This window comes from Plecotus auritus (genome assembly GCF_963455305.1).
Source record: "Plecotus auritus genome assembly, chromosome: 1".
Lineage (NCBI taxonomy): Eukaryota > Metazoa > Chordata > Mammalia > Chiroptera > Vespertilionidae > Plecotus > Plecotus auritus.
Genome location: NC_137770.1, coordinates 25,619,688 through 25,646,076, shown reverse-complemented (window position 1 = coordinate 25,646,076; position 26,389 = coordinate 25,619,688). Strand labels below are relative to the sequence as shown.

The window sequence follows — 26,389 nt, the reverse complement described above, 5'->3', positions numbered from 1 at the left end:
AAAAATTTTTTTTAAAAAAGGAAGGTTGCTCCCCTATTCCTTAATATTCACATATCAAATCTTAAGGAAGACTGTGATTGGCCCTGTTTGGGTCATGAGCCAATCCCTGAACCAATCACTGTAGCTTTGGAAATGGACTAACTACTCTAATTGGCCAGCTTAGTCTATACACCCACACTTGGTTCGGGATGATGGGACACCAGGATTGGCACCTCTCCAGACCCACAGGGAGAGGGTGAGTAATGGTTCTCCAAAGAAAGGAATACTAAAAACAAAACAAAACAAAAAAAAACACACCCCAAAACAAAAAAACACCAACAACAAATAAACACCAACAAAAAAACCCCAAAAAGAAATATAGGAGAACATAAATCCACCTCACTCCTCCTTTCCTTAACCCCACCTGGCCCAGCATTTTGACCAGAGAATTGACTATCTCTTCACCTTCCAAAGACTTATTGTGTTAGATTAAAGATACTGGGCTTTCCTCAGAGACGGCTGCATTTCTATGGGTGCTGATTTACTACTAAACCTTTAGACATGTTGCCTGTTGTTTAATAAAATTCTCATCGGTGGTTATTGAAAGAGAAGTCCTCTCATTCCCAACTTACATATTTTCTTCTCAAATATTTCAGCCATATATATGTTAAACTTTAAACTAGACGCCCCCCCCCACACACCCCAAATCACTACATGCCACTTCTCTTCTCATGTTGCCTTACTTTGTTTTTCAAGAGGCTCATTTATCCTGGTTTCTCCTGGTAGGTGTTTGATTGAGCAAGGGAAGAGCAGGAGGAAAAAAACCATTGTCAACAGGTCTGTGCAATTTGCAGAAAATGTAACAGCTAGCCTCAACTTTTTGTTGGCTCTTATGACACCATCTGCCCTTCACCTATGAATTCTCTACAGTATTATTTTTAAATTAGCAAATCAAAGCAAATGTTTTAACTCCTTGGAACACCAGGGACACCTGGAAGACTGATAACGACAGTGGCTTTATCTGTATCAGGAGCTGTAAAATCAAATGCCTCTAGGGGCTAGGCAGGCCATGGAAATGACCTGGCAGGGTGGGTGGAGACTGTGTCAAACTGGGGGTCAATTTCCATCTCAAGAGAGCAGCTTCCAGTGGGCTGTCGCCCATTGTTGCCACCAGGTAGTGTGTGCTGTGTCAGATATTAATTGTTCACTAATACATGGTTTCCTTCTCCTCCATGGAACACCAGAGTCTTTGCCTCTTTGAAATTAAGAATAGCGATGTGACTTGCTTTGGCCAATGAAATGTAAGCTAAAGTGACATATATCACTCCTGGAGGCAACATTTAACTGCTGGTGCCTGGCCCTCTGTGTGGGAAACCAATCATTCTACCACTAATAGAAAGATGTGGCCAGGAAACTGGGAAGGCTGGTCAACAACCTTAATTGTTTTGATCACTCACTGTTTAGTTGAAACATTGTTAGCTGAAGCAGCCTCCACCTGTTTGTTTCATGTAAATTTCTATTATTGGAATTTCCTGCCTAAAGGTTATGGGCGTATCCCATAGTCTCAATAAAAGGGATTGCAAGGCCAGAGCAAGGGGTAGTCCTTCCACTAGAGTTGGCCTTCCGCCTGGCCCCCAATATTTCCAAATTAATACTTTTCCAAGTCTCTTTTCATTTGTGTGCGGCCTTCTCCAGAACCCGAACCCTGAACGGGAACCCTGAACCACGCGGGACGTGAAAGGGGTTCCCACACTCTCTACTTCTCCCTGTTGTTGATATGGAGGTGCAATACTAAGCCATCACCTGTAGGGCAGCCATCCTGGGCAATCAATCACCTTGATCCAAGGTTGTCTCATGTTAAGCCACTGAGTTTTGAGGATACTTGCAACTTCAGCATAACCTATCCTAACTTGACTATGGCACGTTGCCTGTTTTCAAGAGAAATTAGAAATTTAGATTTTTGTGAGAAATCTTTGATACATAAAAGAAAAAGAATTTAAGGTTGAACCAACAAAGCCAAATTCAGCCTGCCAACTACTGGTCTGCAGTTTTGGGTCTGCCCAGTTTGAGTAGAGAATGGATCAATTAACGAATGATTTTTCTCTGTGCAGCAATCCTACCTAAACTCCTACAGCCTTTATAATCGATGCCACATACTAGCTCTTAGTTACTCGTCTTGCTCTTCATTAGTGTTCAGGTCATTCTTTCTAACTAGGCAGTAGGTGGGGACAAGTGAGGGATCATATCTTAAACTTTATGTACCTCACAGGCACATAATAGAGCTCTAAAAAATTAGTATTAAGACTGGTTAATTACTCAGAACTATCATTTCCTCCTTTGATAATGGAGGAACACCTCTAGGGAATTAATTATTTTATCTTGCCGGTGCATATTTTCCTGTTTGCAAAGAGCTTGGGATTCATCAATGTCTATTAAGCTTCAAAATGTAATTGTCGCCGTAGCGGGTTTGGCTCAGTAGGTAGAATGTTGGCCTGCGGACTGAAGGGTTCCAGTCTCGATTCTGGTCAAGGGCATGTACCTCGGTTGCAGGCTCCTCCCTGGCCCAGGCCCTGGTCGGGGTGCATGCGGGAGGCAACCAATCGACGTGTTTCTCTCACATCAATGTTTCTGTCTTTCCCTTTCTCTTCCACTCTCTCTAAATATCAATGGAAAAATATCTTTGAGTGAGGATTAAAAAAATAATTAAAAAAAATAAAGTTTCAACTTAAAAAAAAATGTAATTGTCTAAATAAGTCAGAAATGCAAAATCCAATGTATTAACCAGGTCTTCTCTAGTTGCAAGTAATAGGAAACCTAAATTCAAATTGCCTTGGGTAAGATCTAATTTACTGGTTCCTCTAACTAAAACCTTCAGAGGTGGGGAGAATGCAGGCACAGCAGGTCCAGGAGCTCAGACAATGCTATCTGAACTGGAGCTCTCCTTCCTCCATTGCTTGGCTCTACTCTTTGCATTAGCGTCAGCATCAGTAGACTCCCTCCATGTGGTAGCTTCTGGCAATTTCAGGTCTAGTTTCTGCCTGCTTCTCTTCCTGGCAGATCCACAAAATTCCTAGTCTCACTGGACTAATTTGGGATACTTGGCAATCTCTGACCAGACCACTGGCCAGGGCTGGGTGAATTAATCAGGGCTTTCCTAGTTGCAAGCGATAGGAAACACAAATTCAAACAGCCTTAGGCTGGGTCACTTGTCCATCCCTAAGAGCCAGTGGTAGAGGAGCTCCATCCAAGCAAAGCAGGGAGAAGCAGGCCAATGTCTACATACATGGGCCCACTTATGGCCTCGCCCTCCAGCCACTTCCAGGGCCAATGACCATGTAGAGGGGCCGAGTGGGGGCAATGTGGTAGAAGGGAGGTTCCGAAGCTATGTTTATACAGCGTGCTATATAAAATTGAAAACCATCCACATCAAATAATGGAGGAGACAGGATGGATAAAACAGGGAAATAGAGGGGGCTAGTGACCCCCAAGTCACCCCTTGGTGCCATCCCTGTAGCATATTTAATTTGTGGGGGCTAGTGACCCCCAAGTCACCCCTTGGTGCCATCCCTGTAGCATATTTAATTTGTGGAGGACTACCAGTGGCCCAGCTACATGCAAAACAATCCCTGGAAAGGACTTGCTCTAACCACATATACTAATTATTAGTCCCCACACATGGATCAGGTTAGTTTTTTCTAAGTCCTAGACAAAGATGCATAAAGTAACTCTGTCCCTATTCAGTGTTTTCTTCCATATAAATGTCCAGACCTCAGTCTCATGGGGGAAACATCATAAGGCAGTTTCACAGGACCCCGCTTTGATCTTCATGCTGCAGTAGAGGTGTAGTTGGCCTTTCGGATGCTGAGAGCCCTGTTCGTCCACAAAACTATCAAATTACTATTCATTTTGCATTGTAGATTCTTTCAGGGCCTTACTTTCTTTTTACTTACTACTTCAATGCTATGAGCGAAGGGGCAAATGGCCAGGCCATGTCATTGGGATGAGATCTGCCTTCCCAGTCCTCTTCCTCCGAAGGATTTCACTGCACGGGGAGAGAAGGAAAAGAAAACCTCACTATACTTGCATTGCAGAGGCAAGCTCACTTGGTTTTGCTTACTGCTCCCATCTGTCTCAAGTAATGTTGTTTCTTTCACTCTGAACATCTGCGCTCCAAGAAGGCATGAACTTTTTCTTTCACTTCCTTTCTTCTTCGGGTGATGACCTGACCTCACTCTTGAGAAGGAGGCCGGCAGTCACTGAATATAAACAGTTACTCCTATCTGGCTCCCACAGAAAGGTAGGGGGTTGGCTGAGCCCCCAGGGCGTCTGGAGATAGGAGATGCCAACCGTGGTGCCAAGGTCTCAGGTGCCACACGTGTGCTTGAGGTCTCCGGGCTTTATATACTGGAGGGCATCATGGAACACACAAGTCCTCTGGAGTCTCCCTGAACCGTCTACCACTCTGGGAAGATGAAAAGTGGGAATAGAGTTGGCAATGGAAGTTGTAATGGGGAAGAAGGCCATTTGCAGTGGGAGGAGGGCTGGGTGTGCTCTGCCCCTGAGAGGAAAGGAGAAGCTGATGGAGTGGGACAAAAAGCCCAGGTCAAACAGTGCTGGCCACCCAGAAAGAGAAAGCAGTGGAGGGCAGGCCTCCTGCAGCAAACTGCCGCGGGCTTAAGGCACGTATGGTGGCCAGGTGGGCTAGTGGGTGGGGTAGAGGCACCCACATGCCTTAATCTTCTGCTCATCCTTCTCCATGGGAAAATAAAGCCGGCTTGCGAGATCACCTCCTCACTGACTCAGTCGTGAAGTGTCCAAGGATGAAAATGTGCTGAAATGCTCTCTCTCGGTCAGGCAAAAAGCGCTAAGGATCAAGGAAGATGGTTCACTCAGACTGCGTATGCTTCAAGGGGCTTTCGGCTTGTTCTGCTGCCGCCTTCTCATTTCTCTGTCTTCTGTCTCGGGTGGCCACCGGCGCTGTGCGCGGGGTGGGTGGGGGGGATGCTCTTACATAACCGCTCGCCGCGTCCTGCTTTCTCGCGTGCTCCTGAGCCGCAGGGTGGGAGAGCCTGGGACGGCGATGGAGCCCCAGCTGGTGCCGCGGAGCCGAAGCCGCCCCTGCGGGGAGAGCAGAGCGAGCAGCCGCGGGAGGAGGGCGCGAAAGGCGGCGGGGGAGGTGAAGGTCAGTGGGTGTGAAGCGCCGGATCCACACCCCCTCCTCCCCTGTCCCCTCCTTCCCTTCCTCTCCGTCCCCCTCTGACGTCTGGAGCTGGCAGCTCGGCGGGTTCCGCATTCCCGACCCCTCCCCGCCGCCCAGGGGCCGCTATATAGCCGGGGCTGATGCAACCCGTCCCGCCGCCCGCCACAGCCTGCGGGAGGGACGCTCGGCGGCCGCGACGGGAGGCGCTGGCGGCGGCGGACGCTGCAGCAGCGGCGGGGCTGGCGCCGCGGCGGCTCCCGGGCCGGGACGGGCCTGGGCACCGGGCGGAGCTCAGCGGCCGGGCGGCAGCGGCGCTGAGCGGGCACGGCGCCTGCAGCCGGGCCCCGGCCCCGGGGACGCCGCCTCCGCCCGCGGCTTCTGCACGGTGGGTGCGCGCGCGCGCGCGCGCGTGGGGGGCGCCCGGGCCGGGCGGGGTGGGGCGCGCCGGCAGCGGGCACCTGGGACGCCCGCCCCCGCGCGGGCGGAGCGCTCCCAGCTCCGGAACCCGCCGCCCCGCGGGGAGGCTCCCGCAGCCCCGGCGTAGGTCGCTGCAGCCCGGGCCATTCCCGAGAAGCGCCTGGAAGCCGGTGGCGTCCCTTTGGTTCCCGCCCTGGGACGGGAGGTTCAGTCTGCTCCCAGGCAGCCAGGGCTCTCTCTCCGCCTCCCTCCAGCGCTCTTCTCCCCCGTGCGTTTGCAGAGAGGCGCTCGCCTCGGGCGGCGGGGAAGGCGGGTGAGTGGGGAGAACACTGCCTGGGGGAGACGGGCCTGGGGGTGCATATGGGAGGGTGAAAGACCAGGGACTTGCAGGGTTCTTGGGGGGTGGGGGGAGGATGACAGTGACCGGCTGGCAAGTGTGCCGCCCCCACCCCCTGGAAGGGTGGAAGCGTGCCTCCCCGAGGACTGGAGAAGGCCCGGGCCTCTCTCCATCCAATGAAGAGTGCTTCTCTAGGGGCATTGTACCCGGGTTCTGGGATGGGAGGAGGCCTAGGGGTGGCCCGGGTCCCCTTTGCGTTCCCTGGGAGGGCTCCTAAGCCAGGTTACATAAGGAGGCAAGCCGGCTCCTCTAGGTAACCAGCCCCTTCTCTCCTGACCAGCCCAGTTTAGAAGGCTCTCTTATGCCCCGCCCCTCAAAAGGAGGCTGAGGGGTTGGGTCTTAAGGCCAGGACCCCAGACCCTGGGAGGCCCGGAAGATGGGGAGGCCTTGGTTCTTCTGCTGGGATGGTTGGGTCATGCATGCGGCTGGAAATGAAGAGGCTGGTGGAAGGAAATTAACTCACCCTTTGGGTCAGCTCCACTTGCAAGGTTGCCTGATCCTGGCCCAGTGTGCAGTCCTCCCTACTGGCATCGCGGGTATCAGACAGCGTCCTGACCACATGTGCTTAATGCAGATGAGCCCAGGCCTGTCACAAAAAAGGGCGTGCAGGCAAGTTGGTGGGCTCTCCTCAAGTTTGGGGAGCGTCAGAAGCTTTGAGCCACGACTGGTGCCTGCTTGTTCTGTAAGGCCTTGCTATGAATTGTGTTCATATATCATCTCCCCAACCTCCCTTTCCTGAAGGTTTTTAAAAACACCTCCCATTGCTTTCATCTTTCCAGCAAATCTGGCTGCAGCTTGGATGGCTGCCTGATCTTCCTTTGCAGGTTTCTAGGGGAGAGTTTAGCCGGGTATCAGGTGTGAGCATGGCTCTGATTAACCTGAGGACCTGGGAAGAGAAGCAAGGTCTATTCTCGTGCCTCTGGCTGGTTAAGGTTTTGCCTTGTTTAAAACAGGGAGAACCGATTTCTCAAAGGCTCTTCTGTTCCCCTTCTACGTTGGCTTTGGTTCAGAGCTGCAGGCAGCTCCAGAATCTTCCTGAAGAGCTGGGTGCCGTAAGATTTGAAAGGCTGCTGGAAGGCATGGGTGTGGAGGCCTCTGACTTTTCTCCTGCGTTGTTTGCAGCCACGTCTAAGGAGCCGTGTTGATAAGTGGTAATGGTGTCCCCTAGGGAAGCATTTGGACCGGGATCTCCTCACTCACTCAGCCTAGCTTTTGCAGCCACCGGCGTCTGTCTCCCCCACCTGTTTGCAAGCTGTGTGGGCATCTTTTCCAACCTGCAGAACCCTTGGCAGGAGGCGGAGGGCCTTGTTTGTCGTGGGTCTGCTGGTGTTGCAATGGGCTGTCTCTCTCACCAGTGTTTCTGTTCCCAGCTCTGCTCTGGAAGAGAGGGGTCAGTGCAGACTCAGGTTGGCCTGCTCTGTGTTCATTCAGCCCCAGCTCAACTTGAGCAATCAGAGCCAGGGCTGAGGGCAAGCAACATTCTTTTCTGCTTTTGTGCTGCAGGATGCAGTTTGCTTTTTTCCATGCGAATGAATTATGTTTGAAACTGAAATGGGAGGAAGAGAAAAATAGAGTGAGTGTGTATGAATATGTGTGTGTGTGTGCATACCTACATAGGCAGGGGGAGAGCAGCAGACACATTATTTTTCCATTTTCCTTTAATTAAGGCTCTGTGGAGGTGTGTTTGAAAACAGAGGGTCTCCTATGCCTTTGAGGAGGGTGAGAACACTGTTTTGGCTGCGTCCCGGGCCATATGCAGCGTATGGTGGCCAATGAAACTGGGCCTGGCTCTTTCTGTTGCTTGTCTTGGCAGTCGGTTCCGTGGCTTGTGTTACCAGCTCTGGAACTTACGGGCTGCCAAGCTCCGTGTGCCTGTGTGTGTATGTGTGTGTGCGCTCTTGTGCGTGTGTGTGGTTTGGCCTCTCGGAGCTCAGCAGAGACAAATGCCTTAGCGACCCAGGTTGGAATTTCAGCCTGTGTTTCTTTACACTCATTGCTGGCTGTGGGAGGCCCGGCCAGAGCCCACCGTTCTGGGGCTTTTTTAAGTCTGTTTTCTTGCTGCAGCCCTTGGGATTCCAGTCGTGGAGCTTCGTTTCCAAAGCTTCAGCAGGGCCAGTGGCATTTTTAAAGAAGGGCCAACAGACTTATCACACACTCTGTGTGTATGACTGTGCAGTGTATCATGCTGTGAGCTCCTGCAGCCAAGGAACAGAGATGGGGTGAAGAGGGAAGAGAGGATAGAGGCTTGTCGGGTGGCAGTACGTTCCCAGCCTCATCTTGCAGCTCGGATAAGGATTCTTGGCGGAAGTAACTTCCTGTGTGTTTGTTCAACACCTACACCAGGCAGGGGAGACGGTGCCTACAGACAGGGCCTTGTTGAAAGCATTTCTCTGGTCTCCTGGGAAGAACCTTTCCTGGGGAGAGGTTCCAGTTTCTTCCACAGCTGGTTGCCTATGCAGGGGTCATGCATGCCAGTGTGCCCATGCCTGGCAGCGGCTCTGACCGCTATCACCCCTCTTTTTCTTCTTAGGCAGATCTGAAGAGCGACCCCCTCTAAGCAGTACAAGGATAGAGTAGGTAGAAGGACACAGAAGATGCTAGCCCTCTGCTTCTGGAGGCAGGGGTGGAGACGCAGCCAGCTGGTGGTGCCAGCCATCTATGCAGCTGTGTTCTGGAATGGAGGATGGAGGAGACCTTGGAGAAACTGGGGCAAAGGTCAAGTGCTGGGCCTGGTTTAGGCACCTTTGTACACAGCCCTGACCTGCCCCCTTTGTTTCTGTTCTGCAGTAACCGACTGGATATAGGATGGTCCTGGCCCTTGGGGTTTAGAGCTGGAAAGTGGGAGAGCAGAGCATCCTCTGGGGGAGTCCTCTTCATGGCTGTAGGAAAAGGAGACCAGTGTTAGGTGGGAACCCTACAGAAGTGACCTTGCGGGGTCGTCCAGCACTTGTGTCCTTCAGGAAGGAAGGCTCTGTGGCTACACTGACTTCATACTCACTGGGGCAGGCACTGTTCCAGGTACTTTCCAAGTTTTCACCACTTTAATCCTTACAGGGCACATAACACTATTATTCCCACTTTACAGCTAAGGAAAGTGAGGCCCAGAGAGGTTAGGAAACTTGCCCAAGTCACACAGCGAGTAAGGGCAGAGCTAGTTTGCACATGTATCTGACCTGGCTCCAAAGCTCCGCCCCATAACCCGTCTCACTCTCCTGCCTGTAGAGCTGGGACAGCCATCTGGAGAGGGCCTTTCCAGCTTGTCCTTGTTCGCAGGGGCTTTCTCCATCCATTTGCTCCTTGCCTTCTGGATCTCTAGGCAAGAGATCATCTCAGATAATTCCTTATCTCCAAGAACAAGTTTACTGTTTAATTCTCCAAGATTCATGGTAGTTATTACTTTGTTCTGTGATCACTGGCCTGGCACCTTCCCCGCCTCCCCACACACGCATACACAGTGTCCTCCTGGGAATCTTCCCAGGCTCCGGCTCCTAAGACCTAGACCGCCTACCTGCTATTGGTGATTCCCAGGTACTGGCTATTGGCTCTTTTTTTTTCTTTTAAATATATATATACTAGAGGTCCAGTGCACGAAAAATTTGTGCACTGGAGGTGGGGGGGGAGTCCCTCAGCCCGGCCTGCGCCCTCTCGTAGTCCAGGAGCCCTCAGGGGATGTCCATCTGGCTGCTTAGGCACGCTCCCCATTAGTCAGACATCCTTAGTGCTGCCACGGAAGCGGGAGAGGCTCCCGCCACTGCCGCTGCACTCTCCAGCCATGAGCTTGGCTTCTGGCTGAGCAGAACTCCCCCTGTGGGAGTGCACTGACCACCAGAGGGCAGCTCCTGCATTGAATGTCTACCCCCTGGTGGTCAGTGCACATCATAGCAACCGGTCGTTCTGCCATTCGGTCGATTTGCATATTAGCCTTTTATTATATAGGAGTTTTTATTTTTTAGAGGGAGAGAGATAGAAACATTGATGAGAAACATCATCGACCAGCTGCCTCCTGTACACCCCCTGCTGGGGATCGAGCCCACTACTGGGGCATGTGCCCTGACCTGGAATCAAATCAGTGACCTCCTGGTTCATAGGTCGACGCTCAATCACTGAGCCACACAAGCCAGGCTGGCTACCTGCTCTTCCAACTCCGCTAGTGCTCCTAGGGCCTGATCCTGTGAAATAACTCCCTTGCTCCTTGCCTGTCCTCACTCACCTCCACTATTTCGAACCTTGCACTCACTTGCACACATCTCTGGCTCCTTATGCCAGCCTAGCTAGCTGTTTGCCAGGAGGGGAGCTGACCTTCTCAAAGAGGCCCAGGGATTTGAAAACCTCCCTTAAACTTTTGTTTCTGTGGACAGATCCTAACTTTCATGATGCAGATCCTAACTTTCTCTTAACCTGTCTTTTTTTTTTTTTAATCCATCCTTGCCATTCTAGATGGAGATGCCAATTATTGGCACTTTTTAGTAAAAATTGATCCATCAAAGCAAGACTGTTATTTGTAGATACTCCCATAAAAAAATATGATATTTTATAGATTTACATACAGTGAACCAAGAGAAGAAAAGAGGGGAAAAACTCAAATTACATGTATCTTTTTTTTTTTTTTTTTCCTGTCAGCTAAAAAATGATGTTTCATGTTAATATCTCCCAATAGGGTCCATTTTCTGGACTTGAAATGTTTCCTGGCTTTTCTGCTTATCCAAGGCAGCACCCCTGACTGGTGCCTACCACCCCTGAGGAAGTCAGAATGGAGAGATACCGATACCAGGTCTTCAGGTTCTTTCCCCATGGACCCACTCAGTCCCCGGTTCTCCGAAGCTGGCGTTGAGGGACCTGCATCAAATCACTCACGTTCTTGGGCTCAGCAGCAGCTTTCGCTGTGACCTCCTGCACGCTTTCTGTCCTCTTCATGCCCCATCTTGATCTGTCCATTACCCAGTTTTTCTTCATTGGCTAGTTTCCAAGTTATTCCTGGTCAGTGTCCCAAATTGCCAAAGTCTTTTTGGATTCTAAGCCTGTCTTTTGAGGCATACGCTTCATTTGCCAATTTTGGTCTTCTGCCAATGTATAGCACTTGCTCTTTATTTATGCATCCCAGTTACTAATGGAAACATGGAGGGTGTTTATCTGCCTTTTGGACCTCCTGGGCCCTGAAGGGGGGGAAAAAAACTCCGGGTTCTTCCCCTAAAGCTTTTACTGCCTAGTTCCCCTTTTCCTACTAAATTGTTTCCGTATGGAACAATGAGTTGGGAGATGATTTCACCTCTTGTCATCGTTCCTATGTCTTCCTTGAAGTGGGTAAATTCCTCCTGGCTGTTATTGGTTCCCCGCCACTGTCTCTCTGTCTCTCTCTCTCTCTCTCTCTTTCCCTCTCTCCCTCTCTCCCCCCTTATAGATCTCTAAATCACATCAAATTGTTTTATTTTTCATATCACCAAAGTTGCCTTGCAGCCTTGGATCATCAGCCAGCTCTTCCCAGTTAATGAGGATCCAATTACGAGAGGCAGCCGCTCCACCTCCTCCATCTTCTGCCATTAGGATGACTTCTCACTGGTGAATGTCAGCTGTTGTGGTTGTCTCCTAGGAATGGCATGTGTTAAGGACTTTGTGGTTTGTATCTGAGCAGTGAGGGGCGCCCTTGCGGGGGGGGGGGGGGGAAGGAAAGGGAGGGGCATTTTTTTTTTTTTTTTGCTTCTGCAAAGGAAAGCCTGGAGCCTGATCCCCTGAGTGAGGCTGGTCATTGGGCTGGGTTCACAGGGAAGCAGGAATGGCAAGAATTTCTGAGGCTGCTGCTCCCAGAGAGCGGTTACCCCTCTCGGAGGGGGGATTTCACAGTAGCAGATATTTTGGGCTCATTTGTTAGTGTCTCATTTATACCATCTGTATGAAAATAAACAGAAGCTGCAGGCAGAGCCTATCATTCCCGGAACAGTGGGGCCTGGCTTCCATCTCTCAGAGATGGCTTAAGGCAGGGAAACACACAGGAACCTCTGGGCTGTTTTTCTTGGGGTCTACTGTGGGAACGAACAATCTGGAGGTTGGTGACGAGCATCCAGACTTCCAGAGGTAGATCCCGACCCCACTCACTGAATTTGGTTCCACCGTGAGTTTATCATTTGTTCCTTCCTGCATTCACTTATTTACAATTCAATGAGTATTTGTTGATTACTTTTTTTATGCCAGAAATGATGCTACATGCCGGGGTCATGTGGGTCAACCATCCATGACTGCTGCTTTTTCCCCCTGAAATCACCCCTCCACTTGCTAAGTGGCCACGTGGCACGTTTTGCCACGAAGGAATGGGTTCTTCCCGTTCAGGGAGGTTCAGGGGCTTCTGGCCAAGGAGGGGGTTTTGCTCTGTATTTTTGCTGGCGTGTGGCATCCCCGGCCCCTCTTAGGGGTTTATATGCAACTGAAGCACCAGGCACAGCATTTTCCAGCCTCACATCTCCTGTCTGTTTTGATTAGCTCAATTAAGCATCTTTTTGGGGGTCATTGACTCCTTGGGGCATCTGTTCAGGTCTAGAAAAGGGGATTTTGTAGGGTTTTCTCCTCTTCTGAGAAGGAAATGAGCGTTTCCTTTGTCAGTTTGGCTCAGGTAGCCTAAAACCAACTCCTGGCTGCCAGGCATCCCTTTGCCACACAGGAATGAGTCCTTACCCTGGCCCTTTTCTTGTTTTCCCTGGAGGAAGCCTGGGGAGCCGGGAGCTCATCCACCAGGCCCTGGAGCAGCCTCCTGCTGTGGCACCCTGTGGGCCCCTGCATTGCAGGCCCAGCTCCAGGGAGTAGAGGGGAGACTCTCTTCCTGATCCTGGACTCAAGTCCAGCTCAGGTTTAGGGAGGGTCACAGCACATTGACCAATCGCATGTGAGATGTCTCAGGGGCCATTTTTATGTCTGGGCTCCCACCCAAACTGCCATGGGGTTATTCGGGGAATGTCCCAAACCTGGATCTTAATGGGAGGCAAAGTAGAGGGTCCTCTGTGCAGGAGAATGATCCTCCACTCTGAACAACTACTATTAGAAGGTCTTCCCTTCTGCTTTAACTCGCTTGGAACCCAGGAGGGGAAAAAGGGCAGGATCTAAAATCCAGGGCCCAGGAGTTCAGCTCTGGCTCTTTCCCGTTCTGGCTGTGTGACCTTGGCAAGTCATTCACCCTCTCTGAGCTTCACCTTCCTCATGCGCAAAATGAGGATGTGGTTTAGATAAGCACAGGGCCTCCTCCAGCTCTAAGACTATAAGTTGATGAGAATGCGTCTCAGATCCTTTTCTGAGATGGCCTGGGGGACACGGGGTGCTCAGGACGGGGAGAAAGGATGTGCCTTCTTGCTCATAGTCGGATGGATGGTTAAGTGGACGAATGAATGAATGGTAGGAGCCCTGTAAGGGACCACATAAGTTTGGCTTTATTGGAAGACAAGCTTTCTGTACTGCCAGCTGTGCCTTGAAGTAACCACTTCTTACCCATGAACTTCTCCCAGAAAAGAGAGGGAAGAAATAATTCTCTCGATGTTGACCTATCTAATTTCTGTCTTTCTTTCATGCCTGAATCTGTCTTCCCTTGCAAACCTTTTGGGTCTGGCACAGCCAGAATACGTGTCTGCTTTGAGAAACAGGAGACTCTGGAGGTCTTTTCTGGTACTGGGCTCCGCTGGGGAAAGCACAGGCTAATTAATTGCATCTCCTTTGCCTCAATCTCCTCCTCATAGACACCAGAGGCACACGCTCACCTTTAACTTCGATTTGCTTCATTTCATATTCAGGGTGTCTTAACAAGTATGCAGAACGGGATGTGTGATTTGAGGGGAGGCACCGTGCCAAGCCCAAAATAGCTCCCTCTTAAACAGGTGCAAAGATGCTTGAGATTCCGCTGTTATAAACCATCCTCTTGGGAGGCAGTAGGTTGTGGTTTAAATCCCAGCTCTTCCAGTTTCAACTGTGTGCAGTCTTGAGTGAGTTATCTTCCTAAGCCCTGGCTTCTTCCTCTGTGTCATGGGCACTGACCCAGTCCTATGGGGCTGTAGGCGGATTATGCAGTGCCAAGCACATGGCGAATGCTGAATCAATGAGCCGATGGTTGGATTAAGCATTACCTTAAGTGCCAAGGATAACCTTGATATGAATTAATGGATTAAGATTCCCTCTGTAATAAAATAAGGGCAGAGAGAGACACTGGGATGGGAAGGGGTGAGGGGGACATTAGTGAAAGAAAGGATGAGGTCCTGGCAAGACATGGGGGCTTAAGCCCCTCATAGCACTTCTTCTGGCTGACAGTACGTGTCTTCTTCTGCCTACTCCAGGCTGGACTGCCACTCCTGCTATGATGCCTGGGCAGATCCCGGACCCTTCCGTGACTGCGGGCTCTCTGCCAGGGCTTGGCCCCCTGACCGGACTCCCCAGCTCAGCCCTGACTGCAGAGGAGCTGAAATACGCTGACATCCGCAACATTGGGGCCATGATCGCCCCCTTGCACTTCCTGGAGGTGAAACTGGGCAAGAGGCCTCAACCTGTGAAAAGTGAGGTGAGTGAGCCTTGTTCTCCCAGGCAGAATCCAGCAGTAGGACGCCCGGGTTAGAGTTTCAGGACTAGGCCTACACCCGCTGGGTGATCTCAGCGTTGCTGCTCATCGTGGGGTCTGAGGACCAGTAGCATCCATACAACCCGGTGGCTGTTAAAAATGCAGAATCTCAGGCTCCACCCCAGACCTTCTGAAATAGAGTCTGCATTTTAGTAAGTTCCCCTGGGGAGTTCATGGACATGGTAAAGTTTGAGAGGTCCCGGGGGAGGACAGGATGCTGAACCTCTCTGATTCTTTGAGGGGCAAGGGTAGAGTGATTAATAACAAAAATGAATAATAGCATATTGGGCCCAGCTGGAGTGACTCAGTTGTTTGAATGTTGTCCCGTGCACCAAAAGGTTGCTGGTTCAATTCCTGCTCAGGGCACATACCTGGGTTGCTGGTTTGATCCCCAGTCGGGGAGTGCACAGAGGCAACTTATTGATGTTTCTCTCTCACATTGATATTCCTCCCCCCCACCCCCTAAGCATGTCCTCGGGTGAGGATTAAAAAAAATAATAAAATAAAAAATTCGATATCTTTAAAAATAATAATAGTAATAGTAATATATTCGCAGTCTCTCTGGGGTGTTGGGAGGATCAAGGGAGCTCATGGAACTGTGCACATGCTTTGAAAAGTATACAAGAGAACACTAATATTGCGTTATCTTTAAAATCATCGTTAGTCATGTCATTGCTCTAACACCCTTGGCCCCAGGCTACAGCTGAACGTGGGAACTTGGAGGAAGGATGGTGTGGCCTTTCTTCTCAAGGAGCTGCCAGAGCTGGGCTTGGCCTCAGCCACCCATATCGTCTGCCTTAGATGTTTGCAAGGGACCCACGCATGGAGCACTCCCTCCTCGGGTCCCTTGCAGCTGGAGCTCTCATGAGCCTCGCTTGCAGAAGAGCTGCTTTTCCCTGGGGACTGGTGAGAAGCAGAAGTCCCCAGTGTGGGGTGAGCATTAGTGCTGGGAACGCCCCCAGCCCGCTTTCCCAGGGCTTGCGATTTGGCCAAAGGCTTGACAGAATAGCTGCCCACCTGGAAGGGAGAAGGAGCCCGTGGTGGGAGGGGAGAGGTGGCTGTGGACAGGTGTGGGGGACAGGACATGGGAAGCAGCTGTGTATCAGGTGCTCAGCAGTTCTGATGAGGAACATGCACAGGCAGAGGTGCCCAGAGGGGGCTCGTGCTTTAGGTTGGAGCTCGGAGGGCTGGACATTCCAGAGAGAGGGGCTCTTGCGTGGAGAAAGGTGCCTGGTCCTGGCAGAGGAGAGCTGGGTATGTTATGCAGCTACTGCTCGGCCCTCGCTCTCCCCAGGAAAACCATAAAAACTGCAGAGAAGGGCCGCTGAGGGCTTGGCCAGGGGTGGCAAACTGGCCATTGGCATCCTGGATCTGGCTCTGAGATGTGTTTTGTTTGGCCTGCACAATGTTTTAAAAGAAACTTGAACCAACACTTCACTTAAAAAGTTGGACTTTAATCTTTGATTAAAAACTTGGAAGATCTGCTCACAGGTGCCCTGTCCTGGCATGGCAACAGCTACACGGAATGCCGAGATCCCCTCACTTCTTTCCTCTTTCCCGTTTGCCACAGGCCCTCACACCTCCCTATCATTCTTAATTTTTCTTCCGCTGTTCGTTTTGCTTTGGTTACCACCAGCTGCCTTCATTTACTTAACTGCTTGGCCCCTATTGTAGACATTTGCACTTGAGACACCTGGATTAGGTGCATTATAGATGTCCACTAATGATTTCAAGATGAGAGTTGATGGTAATGACATTCTTGTGAATGAACGTTGCAGATCGACATGCTGTCGATAGCACTTCTTGGCTCCTTCTCCCTTCCAGGTGGGCAGCTATGCTGTCAGATGGGGACCTCAGGCCTTTGGCCAAATCGCAAGCCCCGGGAAAGTGGGCTGGGGGTGTTCCCAGCACTAATGCTCACCTGTACTGGGGACTTCTCTTTTCTTTTCTGAGGGCCCTTGCCTTTGGTCCCTTGCTGTTCACCTTCCCAGGCTCATATCTCGAAAGCACCAGTTTCAGGGATCATTCCACACTATAATCACCCTTTAAACCAGTGCCCGAGGCGCATCACTGGGCAGCTGAGGCTTCAGTGTTTATGAAAGCCTTCGTCAGGGGCTGGCCCACCAGAGATTAGCCTGGGAAGTGGAGTTACCACCTCTTCCCTCTACAAAAGGCGCTGGAGAAGCCTTTTTTTTTGGTGGGGGTGGGGGAGACCTTTATTTGGATTGAGTATTTTTACATTTCACAGCCTCCCCCACATTGGTGGCATATGCCCCATACCTGACAGTGACGTGCTGTCTTCACAGGCGCCCACAAACACGCGCCATCCGGGCCGTGAAGATAACCAGCCACTGCTGGGGCGTATTTGCATGCCTCTCCCTCCTGTCACCCTGCAGCATCGCGGGGGGCGAAGTAGACTGTGCTGGCGGGAAGTAAGGTCAGCCCTGCACTGGGAACTGACCTCCAAATGCTTTCTGGGTTCGACTCAAGGTGGGTGGGTGTTTTGGGGTGCTGGTGCTTATTCTTAGAGCAACTACAACAGAAAGCGGTGGGGAGAGAACCTTGTCGCTGCAGAACCTCATGTCCCAAATACTTTTTTGCATATGGCAAACTGCCTTCGGTGGATTTTCACACAGGCATTTTAGTAAAGTTCCTTGAATTATAAAATCTCCTAGTTCACATTTATTAAGCATTGACCATATACTGGGACCTGTGCTGTTTAACATGCGTGATCTCGTTTGTTCCTTTCCTGATCCTTCCTGGTGACTGGGTTTTTCCCATGTTAGAGAAGAGGAATATGAGGTCCAAGGAGGAGGGGGTCAAGTCACTCAGGAAAGTGGCAAAACTGGAGTCTGGGGTGATGACGAGGCTGCTGCTGCAATAGCCACGTCTCGGATGCACTGAGCCAAGCAGCAGGCACGGTGCTGGACACTCTTTGTGAAATATCTCATTGAATTTGCACAAGAACCCTTGGAAGTAATTACTGTTACTATTATTATTGTTATGCCCACATGATGGATGAGGTTAACAAGGCTTGGAGAGGGCCAAGGTCATGCAGCTGGAAAGCTAACTTCAGAGCCAAAGCTTTATTAACCTTATGCTGCGGCTGCCTCTCTATCAGGTTGAGGAAGGGGGTGGGGTGGAATGAACCCGGCCCGGAACATTGGATCATTTTGATGACATGGCCCAATTAGTGCTGAGTCTGGCAGTTCTGTGGCCGCATTGTCTCCCAGGTTTGGAGAGAGAGTGGACTGAGCGGCCATGCAGGCAGCCCTCTGAGCAGGCTCTTGGACTGTCCACCTTGCAGAGGCCAGTAGTCTCTTGGGCCATGTGCAAATCCACGAAGCAATTTGGTAAAAGAAAACTGGATGGATTAAGTTAAACGATAGGTGTTTTGTGCTGATATTATTATGTGGTTTACATATAATGCTAAACTGTTTTGGTGCCAACTGCTTGCCTGCAGTCCATTTGTCCAACAAATATTTGCTAAGCACACCTACTATGTGCCAGACACTGTGCCAGACATTGGGAACTGAACCATAAACAGAGTTGACAAGCTCCCCCCACCCTTTCTCTTGGAACTGTGTAGTGTAGTGGGGGCATCCAGAAATAAAAGGTCATGGAGTAGGCAATATTGTGAAGAAAAATTAAGCAGACCAGGTGGGTGGCGAGTGGGGAGATTGCTGGTTTTGATGGCTGGCTAGGGTCTGGGGATGCTATATTTTGGGTTATGTGATTTTTAGAGTGAGCACATGCTTCTTTCTTGCCTTTTTTAAAAAATTGAATTTATTGGGGTGACATTGGTTAATTATATAGGTTTCAGGTGTACAGTTCTATAACACATCATCTGTATATTGTATTGTATGTTCACGACCCCAAGTCAAGTCCCCTTCCATCACCATTTATCCCCTCTTTACCCTCTTCTACCTCCACCCACCTCTTCCTCTTCTTTCTTGCCTTTTTGTTCTTCTTTCCTTTCCAATATTCCTTTTCAAGACAGTTTTGCTCTCTGGCTTTCTCTAGAGCTTTTCTTTCTACACATTTTATTCTGTAGCCCATTCCAGCTGGACTCCTTAACCAGTCCCTATTGGCCTGAAGATTGTGGTCCTTCTTGGGTCATGTATGAGTGGGCTGCTGTGGCTGCAGGGGCCACATCCTGCCTCTGAGCTTGGAATGCATTTTCAGTGTGGCTGGTGGGGGCAGGGGGCAGATGGGAAGGTCAGAAGTTCCACCCTTCCACACACATATACAAACCAGGCACTTACTTAACCACCTGCTAGATGGGACCCCTCACTCTCTGTGCCACTGCAGGGCTCTAGAGGGGTCTCAAGTTCAAGGGAAGTTGGACTGGATGACCTTTTAGGAAAGAGGCTGCAGACTGTCATTCCACGGGCAGGAGTCAGCCTACAGATGAATCTTGTTGGCCCTCACAGTATTTTTTCTCTTTTTTTTGTTTTTTTAAATTGAATGAGTTGCTATATTTAAAAGCCAGGAAATGTGAACTTTCTGGCTTCTTTTAAAAAACCAGACTATCTGGCCACTCTAGGCCCACACCCTTATATGCAATGAAAGCTACTGCTGAGTAGTAGGTGCTCACTGTATCAGCATGCAGTCTTCAGTTGACCACAGACCCCACTGCTCCCTGTTGCCTTATACCCAGCCCACTTCACACCCTGTCACCAGCCTGCTTTTGAGTTTGAGTCCTGTTTGTAGGTCCCAAGGGTCGGGACTAGATCTTACGTTTCTTTTTATTTCCACCAGCCTGTGTGCGCTGCCTTGCATAGACTGTAGTTTTATATATAGGCTTGTTGTTTTGAACATGAATTAGCTGTGTCAGCTTGGCAAGCCACTTAAATGTCCTCTGCCTTGATTTCTATATCTCTCCATTCTTACCTCCACGCCTTGTCCGTTTGCTTTTCTGTTTCTGAACTTTAGCGACTTCAGGCAGAAAAAAGGAACACAGTGAAAATCCAACCAACTATTCCCAAACTTGGCTGATCACCAAAACCTCTTGGGGAACTTCTTATAAATAAAAATGTCAGACCCCGCTCAGGCCCATGGACTCAGAATGTCTGGGGGCAGTCCCGGGAATCGGTATGTTTAGGAAGCTCAGGGATGACCTTGTTCATTATACGTCTCCTCAGGCTCTTCTGATCCTTGTCAGGGCACATTCCAAGGGCCTCACCGTCAGGATTCTGTGCATTCCATTGCAGACTGCCCTTCAGTGCATATTCCCCAGGTCCTCGTTCCCAGGTCCTCATCATCTTCAGAGCCCGAGAGGAGACTTAGCTGTCTGTGGATTTCACACTGGTCATTTTCCAACTTCTCCAGGGTCTCTGAGGACATTTGGAGAGTTTTCACCTTTGCATGAAACGTGAATTTGAATCTGTGGACTGTAGGGTGGCCCTGGAAGGTGTGCTCACTCGCAGCCACAGGTGGTTCTCCAGAGTTCATGCCACCAAAAAGACCAAAATGTTTAGCCTGTTTGGCCTGAGCATAAAAAGTTGCCCCCAACCAGCTGACGTGCTGGGTAAATGTTGGCATGAGCATGCTTGTGTTTTTAGTGATTTAACACATAAAGGCAGCCCACTGAGATTTTTTAGCAAGCCTTGCATAATTGGTTTTTAATTTGCGGCTCTTCGGAATGGCGCTGGCCTGCTTCCCCCTGACTCAGACGCTTTTTCTGTCTCCTGCTTGGTTGGCAGAGAGAGCCAATCTGTCCCTCTCTTGGAACAGAATCTCCTGACTCGTCTTTGAAATCCTGAATTTCCACTTTAATTCCGTCACTTTGTTAGCACATTTTAAAAAGCTGTTAGCTTTTCCCCCGCTTTGATAGTTTAATTTGAAGGAGAATGAGTGATAGCTCAGAGCAGCTATGACTGTTTAACACTGCCCCCTGTGGAATTGCGTCTGATTTGAGTCCATGCCCTGAGCACTCACAGGGGTTCTGAAGCTTTTATTTAACATCAGAGGTTGGCCATACCTGCTGTCATCCTCGCATGGGGTCACCTTCGAGAGCTGATGGTGGGGATATGGCTGGACATGTATGTTCTTAGCAGAAATCAAATACCTCTGGAAAGTTCAGAGAGTCCTGTACTGCTTTCTCAGATTCTCTGTCTTAAAGATGGGAATAATAGTGTTGCTGTGATGATTAAATGAACGCATGTGGCTAAAGGGTTTCACATAATGCCTGGCACTTACTGAGATGCACAAGAAGTGTGAGATATGATTATGATTTACTTTTCAAATGTGTCAATTATGCAAATTAGTTTTATAATTTATTCAAACACTGTTACTTGGGCTCTCATTTCCTTGAGGGCACTTTGCCCTTGGAGGTGAGCGGCCTGAGTGTGTGGAGGGGCCCAGGTGTCATGGGAGCAGGACAGCATCCTGGCTTCTACCCAGAGGGACTGCTTCTGGGGCCTGGGAAGAGCTCTGGGCTTGGGTCCAGCTTCTGGGTTCAAAGTCTGGCTCCTTCGCTCACTCTCTATGACCTTGGACAAGTCAGCTGGTCTTTCTGAGCATCTGCTTTTTCCTCTGTGTGTAAGGATGACTGACGACAGCGCAGTGCATCTGTAACTTACTTTATGAAGACTGAGTCCGTTTGCATAGAATGACACCACAAATTCTGACCGCATCGGCCTTTCCAGTGTGTTGTGCCTGTAACCTGGGTTTCAGGAAAGTGAGCAGACCTTCCTGTTTCTGGTTGTTCATGAAGTTTAGATGCAGCCGAGTTGTTGTTTCCATCACAAACTGTAAATGAGAAGACTCTTCAGCCCTCTGATTTCCCCTCAGCTGCCTCATGTAACCTCTTACCTTGTTTCCCATGTTTTAAGGTCATTGCTGGATTTCCAGAACCATCAATTTTTGGAAAAAAAAATTTTTTTTATTGATTTCAGAGAGGAAGGGAGGGGAAGAGAGAGAATGAAACATCAGTGATGAGAGGGAATCATTGATTGGTTGCCTCCTGTACTCCCCACACTGGGGAGTGAGCCCATACCATAACCCGGGCATGTGCCCTGACCAGGAACTGAACCGTGATCTCCTGGTTCATAGGTTGATGCTCAACCTCTGAGCCACACTAGCTGGGCAAAAACCATCAATTTTTTAACAGCACTACCCAGTGGCCTTTCCTGTCAGTGCTGGTCATCTTACTTTGGTGTCTCCAGATCCACTGTCAACAAGGACTCGGGGTTGGGAAACTGAGTCCTCTCACAGGTGACCTCCTCTGGCTGAACAACTCTGGAGTCAGCCGAGTCCCTTTCCCCTCTTCCGTGTCCAAAAGACACAAGACAGCCCTGGCTGGGTGGCTTAGTTGGTTGGAGCGTGTCCTGTGCACCAAAAGGTTGTGGTTCAATTTCTAATTAGGGCGCATGCCTAGGTTGTGTGTTGGATCCCTGGTCAGGGTGTACAGTTGAGGCAACTGATCAATGTTTCTCTCTCACATTAATGTTGCTCTCCCTTTAAAAAGAAAAATCAATGAAAACATATCCTCTGGTGAGGATTAAACAACAACCACCACCAAACACACACAAAAAACAAAAGACACAGATGACCTGGCCTGAGGCTAGAGCTCGGTGATTAGGAGGACATTTGGGCAGATTAGAGCAGGCTGCAGAGGTGCTGGGAGCGAGGTCAAGGCCTCCTCTGGGCTTAGCGACCCCTTGAGGCTGCTCACATCCTGCCCTGTGCTGGTGCTCATTGTGCTCTGTTCAGTGGCTGGGTCCCTGTACTAAGAACAGAGGATGTGCATGTACTGGGTGGCAAGCTCCTCTGGGGGATCTGCCTCCATAGCTCTTTCCCTTCCTCCTCTCCCAACCACCTCCAAGAACAAACCTTGGCTTTTTGGAAGCAGTGCAGCAACGCAGGGCTGATGTAGCTCTGGAAAGGTTACTAGCCATTTGAGCTTCGATTTCCTCCATTATAAAAGTGGGGGGAAGCTAGACCCCTACCTGACAATATATACAAACATTAACTCAAAATGGATCAAAGACCTAATGTAAGAGATCTCCGGGTTCATAGGTCGATGCTCAACCTCTGAGCCACACCAGCTGGGCAAAAACCATCAATTTTTTGCAAAACTCTTAGAAGGAAACAGCCATAAATCTTTGACCTTGGATTAGATATGACACAAAAAACACAAGCAACAAAATAAAAGATAGATACATTGGACATCATGGAAATGAAAAACTTTGTGCTTTAAAGGACACAACGCAAAAAGACAGTCCACAGAATACGAGAACATATTTTGCAGATTATAGATCTGATAAGGAACTTGTATCCCTAGACTATGTAAAGAACTATTGCAACTCAGTAAATAGAAAGTAGGCCAATTAGAAAACAGGCAAAGTGTCTGAAAGCACATTTCTCCCAAGATATGTGAATGGCTAAGAAGCATAGGAAGCAATGCTCAGCATCATTAGCCATCAAAGCAAAGCAAATCAAAACCACAGTGAGATTCCACTTCACACCCACGAGGGTGGCTGTAATAAGAAAGGACAGATAATCACAAGTGTTGGTGAGGATGGGAGAAGCGGTAACCCTCAAACTGCTGGCAGGAATGTCGAATGGTGCAACCACTTTGGGTTTGGCAGCTCTTCAAAAGGCTAAACATAGACCCATACCATATGACAGCAGTTACACTCCCAGGTATACAGCCAATAGAAAGGAGAACATGCTCACACAAAAACTTGTACATGAATGTTCACAGCCATGTTGTTCATAATCTCTCCAAAATGGAAACAACCCAAATGTCCAATGAATGATGAATGCATAGATAAAATACGATATGTCCATACAGTGGGATATTTGACCATACAAAGGAATAAAGCACTGATCCACGCTACAACATGTGTGAACCTTTAAGACATTACGTTAAATGAAAGAAGCCAGTCACAGAGGACCACATATTGCAGGATTCCATTGATGTGAGATGTCCAGAATAGGCAAACCCATAGACAGAAAGGAAAACCAGTTCCCTGGTGCCTAGGGCCGGGGGAGATGGGAGAAGTTGTGTGTGGGGTGCAGCCAAGGGGGGTGGGGTGTTCTTTGGAGGGGATGAAAATATTCTAAAAATGATTGCGGTGATAGTCACAACTTTGTGAATGTACTAAAAACTGTTGAATTTTATACTTTAAGTGGGCGAATTGTTTAGTATGTGGTATCTCAATAAAGCGATTTTATTTTTATTTTTAAAAATATTTTTATTGATTTTTGAGAGGGAGAGATAGAAACATCAATGATGAGAATCATTGATTGACTGCCTCCTGCACACCCCACTCTGGGGATCAAGCCCATAACCTAGGCATGTGCCCTGACCGGGAATCGAACCGTGACTTTCTGGTTCTAGGTCAACGCTCAACCACTGAGTCACACCTACCAGGCAAAGCTATTTTAGAAACAGGGAAGAACGATATCTACCTCACAGAGGTGTGGGGAGGATTAAAAGGGATAATTTATGTAAATCGCCTAGCATCTATGGGTGCTCCAGAATTAGTAGCTGTAGTTATTAAAACTCCCTTTCTGGCCAACAGCAGTGGAAAGGTCAGCCTCTGGTTAGGGGCATTTTCTCCTCTTTTTATTACTAGAGGCCATCTAGAAGCAATGAGAGCAATTTGGCAGGATTTTGTATGGAACTCAGGAGGAAATATGGAGTAATCCTGGCTACTCATTAGAGTCCCCTGGAGAGCAGTTAAAAAAATATTGACATGGAGCCCAGAGATTCTGATTCAATTGGTCTGGGTGGGGCCAGCAGGTGGTTCTAGCCATTGGTTGAAACCCCTGGTACAGTATAAACTGGCCCAAGTCTTTGAAGGAATGAGGATATCTGTGTTCAGGACAGAAGGCTCATTTGAGCATTGCACTTTATGGTTTGCAAACTACTTTTGTAGAAATGACCTCCTTGATCTGTTCAATAACTCTATGGGGTAGGTGTTATTAGTATTATTAGTTGTTAGGGAATCAAGGCTCAGAGAGATGAAGTCTCATTTTTAGAGCATAATTTTATCTATTTGTTTTTGCTTTTTTAAGAAAGCAAAATCCACACACATGCTCATACCTATTAGTTATCAACCTAACACCTTGGAGAGCACTGCCAAGGTGACCTCTGGTGCCAGCATAATCTATTTTGCATCTGAACAAAGCTCTTCCTGCTACTTTCCTTTAACTGATGAGCATCCTGAGAGTGCAAGGCAAGGTGATAAAACATTATTTTCATATACAGCCAAGCGCTGCTTAAGGAATGACGGGGATGGGTTCTGAGAAATGCGTCGTTAGGCCATCTCGTCATTGTGCGAACATCAGAGAGTGCACTTACACAAACCTGGGTGATACAGCCTGCTCCACACCTAGGCTATGTGGGACAGCCTATTGCTTCCAGGCTACCAGCCTGTACAGCATGTTTTTGTAGAAAACAACACAAGAGTAGGTCAAACACAAAAGAAAATGAGGCAGTCAAGACACCAAGTAAACACGAGATGTGTGAGGCTGCTGTTGGCATAACACAGCATACGCTTTTACAGCAAACTTTATAAATAGAAAATGTACACACTAAAATAATGATAAAAAGTATAGTAAATGCATACACTAGTAACATAGTCATTTATTACCATTATCAAATGTTGTGTACTATGCATAATTGTACATGTTATATTTTTATACAACTGGCAGTACAATAGGTTTGTTTACACCAGCATCACCACAATCACCTGAGTAATGCTTTGTGCTACAGTGTTATGATGGCTATGACATCACTAGGCAATAGGAATATTTCAACTCCCCTATAATCTTATTGGGCCACCGTCATGATGCGATTCATCAATGACCAAAACGTTATGCAACACATGACTGTATGTGTGTGTACATATATCCACATATGTATATGTACATACACACACACACACACACTGTAACTACTGATCTGTGTGTGCAAGGAAAACATAAGGCAAATAATTTGGATTCTGAGGCTGACAGAAATCTGTAACCATCCCCCGTAACCTCTGAGTTAAAGGCATCAACCACAACTCATTGTACTGATGGACTATAAGTATATAATACAACTGAGCCCCTCAAATACAGCCTTTATCTGTTTAATATATTATGGTATCATTTCAACAAGAGCCTTCTACTGCTGAAACCAATCTGAAATCCACTGGTTTACATCAGCACTCCTCAGAGTGGGGTCCGCAGGCCAGCGGCGCCAGCCTCTGGGAGCGTGTCAGAAGTGCAGATTCTTGGGTCTGAAGCAGACTCTCCAGCCGGTGTGCCCAGAAACCTGTGATGTAACAAGTCCTTCAGGCGATGCTGCATTTAGATGACCTGAACGTCCCAGATCTGACTGTGAATGATCGTCTCTGAGAATGGCTTCAAGGATCCAGCACCACATTTTTCTCCAAACCTATCTCAAGCTTCCCGGAGGGACCCTCACACCATCAGATATTCATTAACGTGTGTGTGGTACCTGGATCTTTGTAAGGCAAGGTTGCTCCGAGTCAGCAAACACTGAAGCATTTCCAAAGCAGTTATTTCCAGGTTAGAGATCCTCCCTGCTGCCAGCACTCACACCCTAAGGGACTTCCTAATTAATTAAGCTGCCGCGTTTATCAGTAGGCCAGCTTCTTTTTTGTTAAAAAAGGGAGAATCAGACAGACTGTTCTGATGCCAAAGGAGCCCCCATTTGCTGGGAGTTCTCAGCAGCTCTGGTCTAAGAACTGGGGGGCGGGGGAAGGGAGATTTCTGCTCCATGCCTCCTCCTCCTCCCCAGTCTGCCTGGGTGCTCTGAAGCCCTTCCCCCATCTCTGAACTTTATGTGTCTCGA

At 48.9% G+C, this 26,389-nt stretch overlaps 1 protein-coding gene across 3 annotated transcripts in view; it reads left to right on the top strand.

Annotated features, from left to right (window-relative positions):
* The first annotated feature begins 5,020 nt into the window (after positions 1-5,020).
* JDP2 (Jun dimerization protein 2) overlaps positions 5,021-26,389 on the top strand; it is a 40,307-nt gene continuing 18,938 nt past the window's right edge. The window contains exons 1-2 of one of the 3 annotated variants that reach the window (XM_080658640.1): positions 5,021-5,161; positions 14,297-14,517. In XM_080658640.1, the coding sequence (XP_080514766.1) occupies positions 14,317-14,517 (201 nt within the window). In that variant the 5' untranslated portion in view covers positions 5,021-5,161; positions 14,297-14,316. Of the gene's footprint in view, positions 5,162-5,425; positions 5,565-5,742; positions 5,910-14,296; positions 14,518-26,389 lie in introns of those variants that run through there. The other 2 variants (XM_080658641.1, XM_080658642.1) reach the window with 2 other exon arrangements.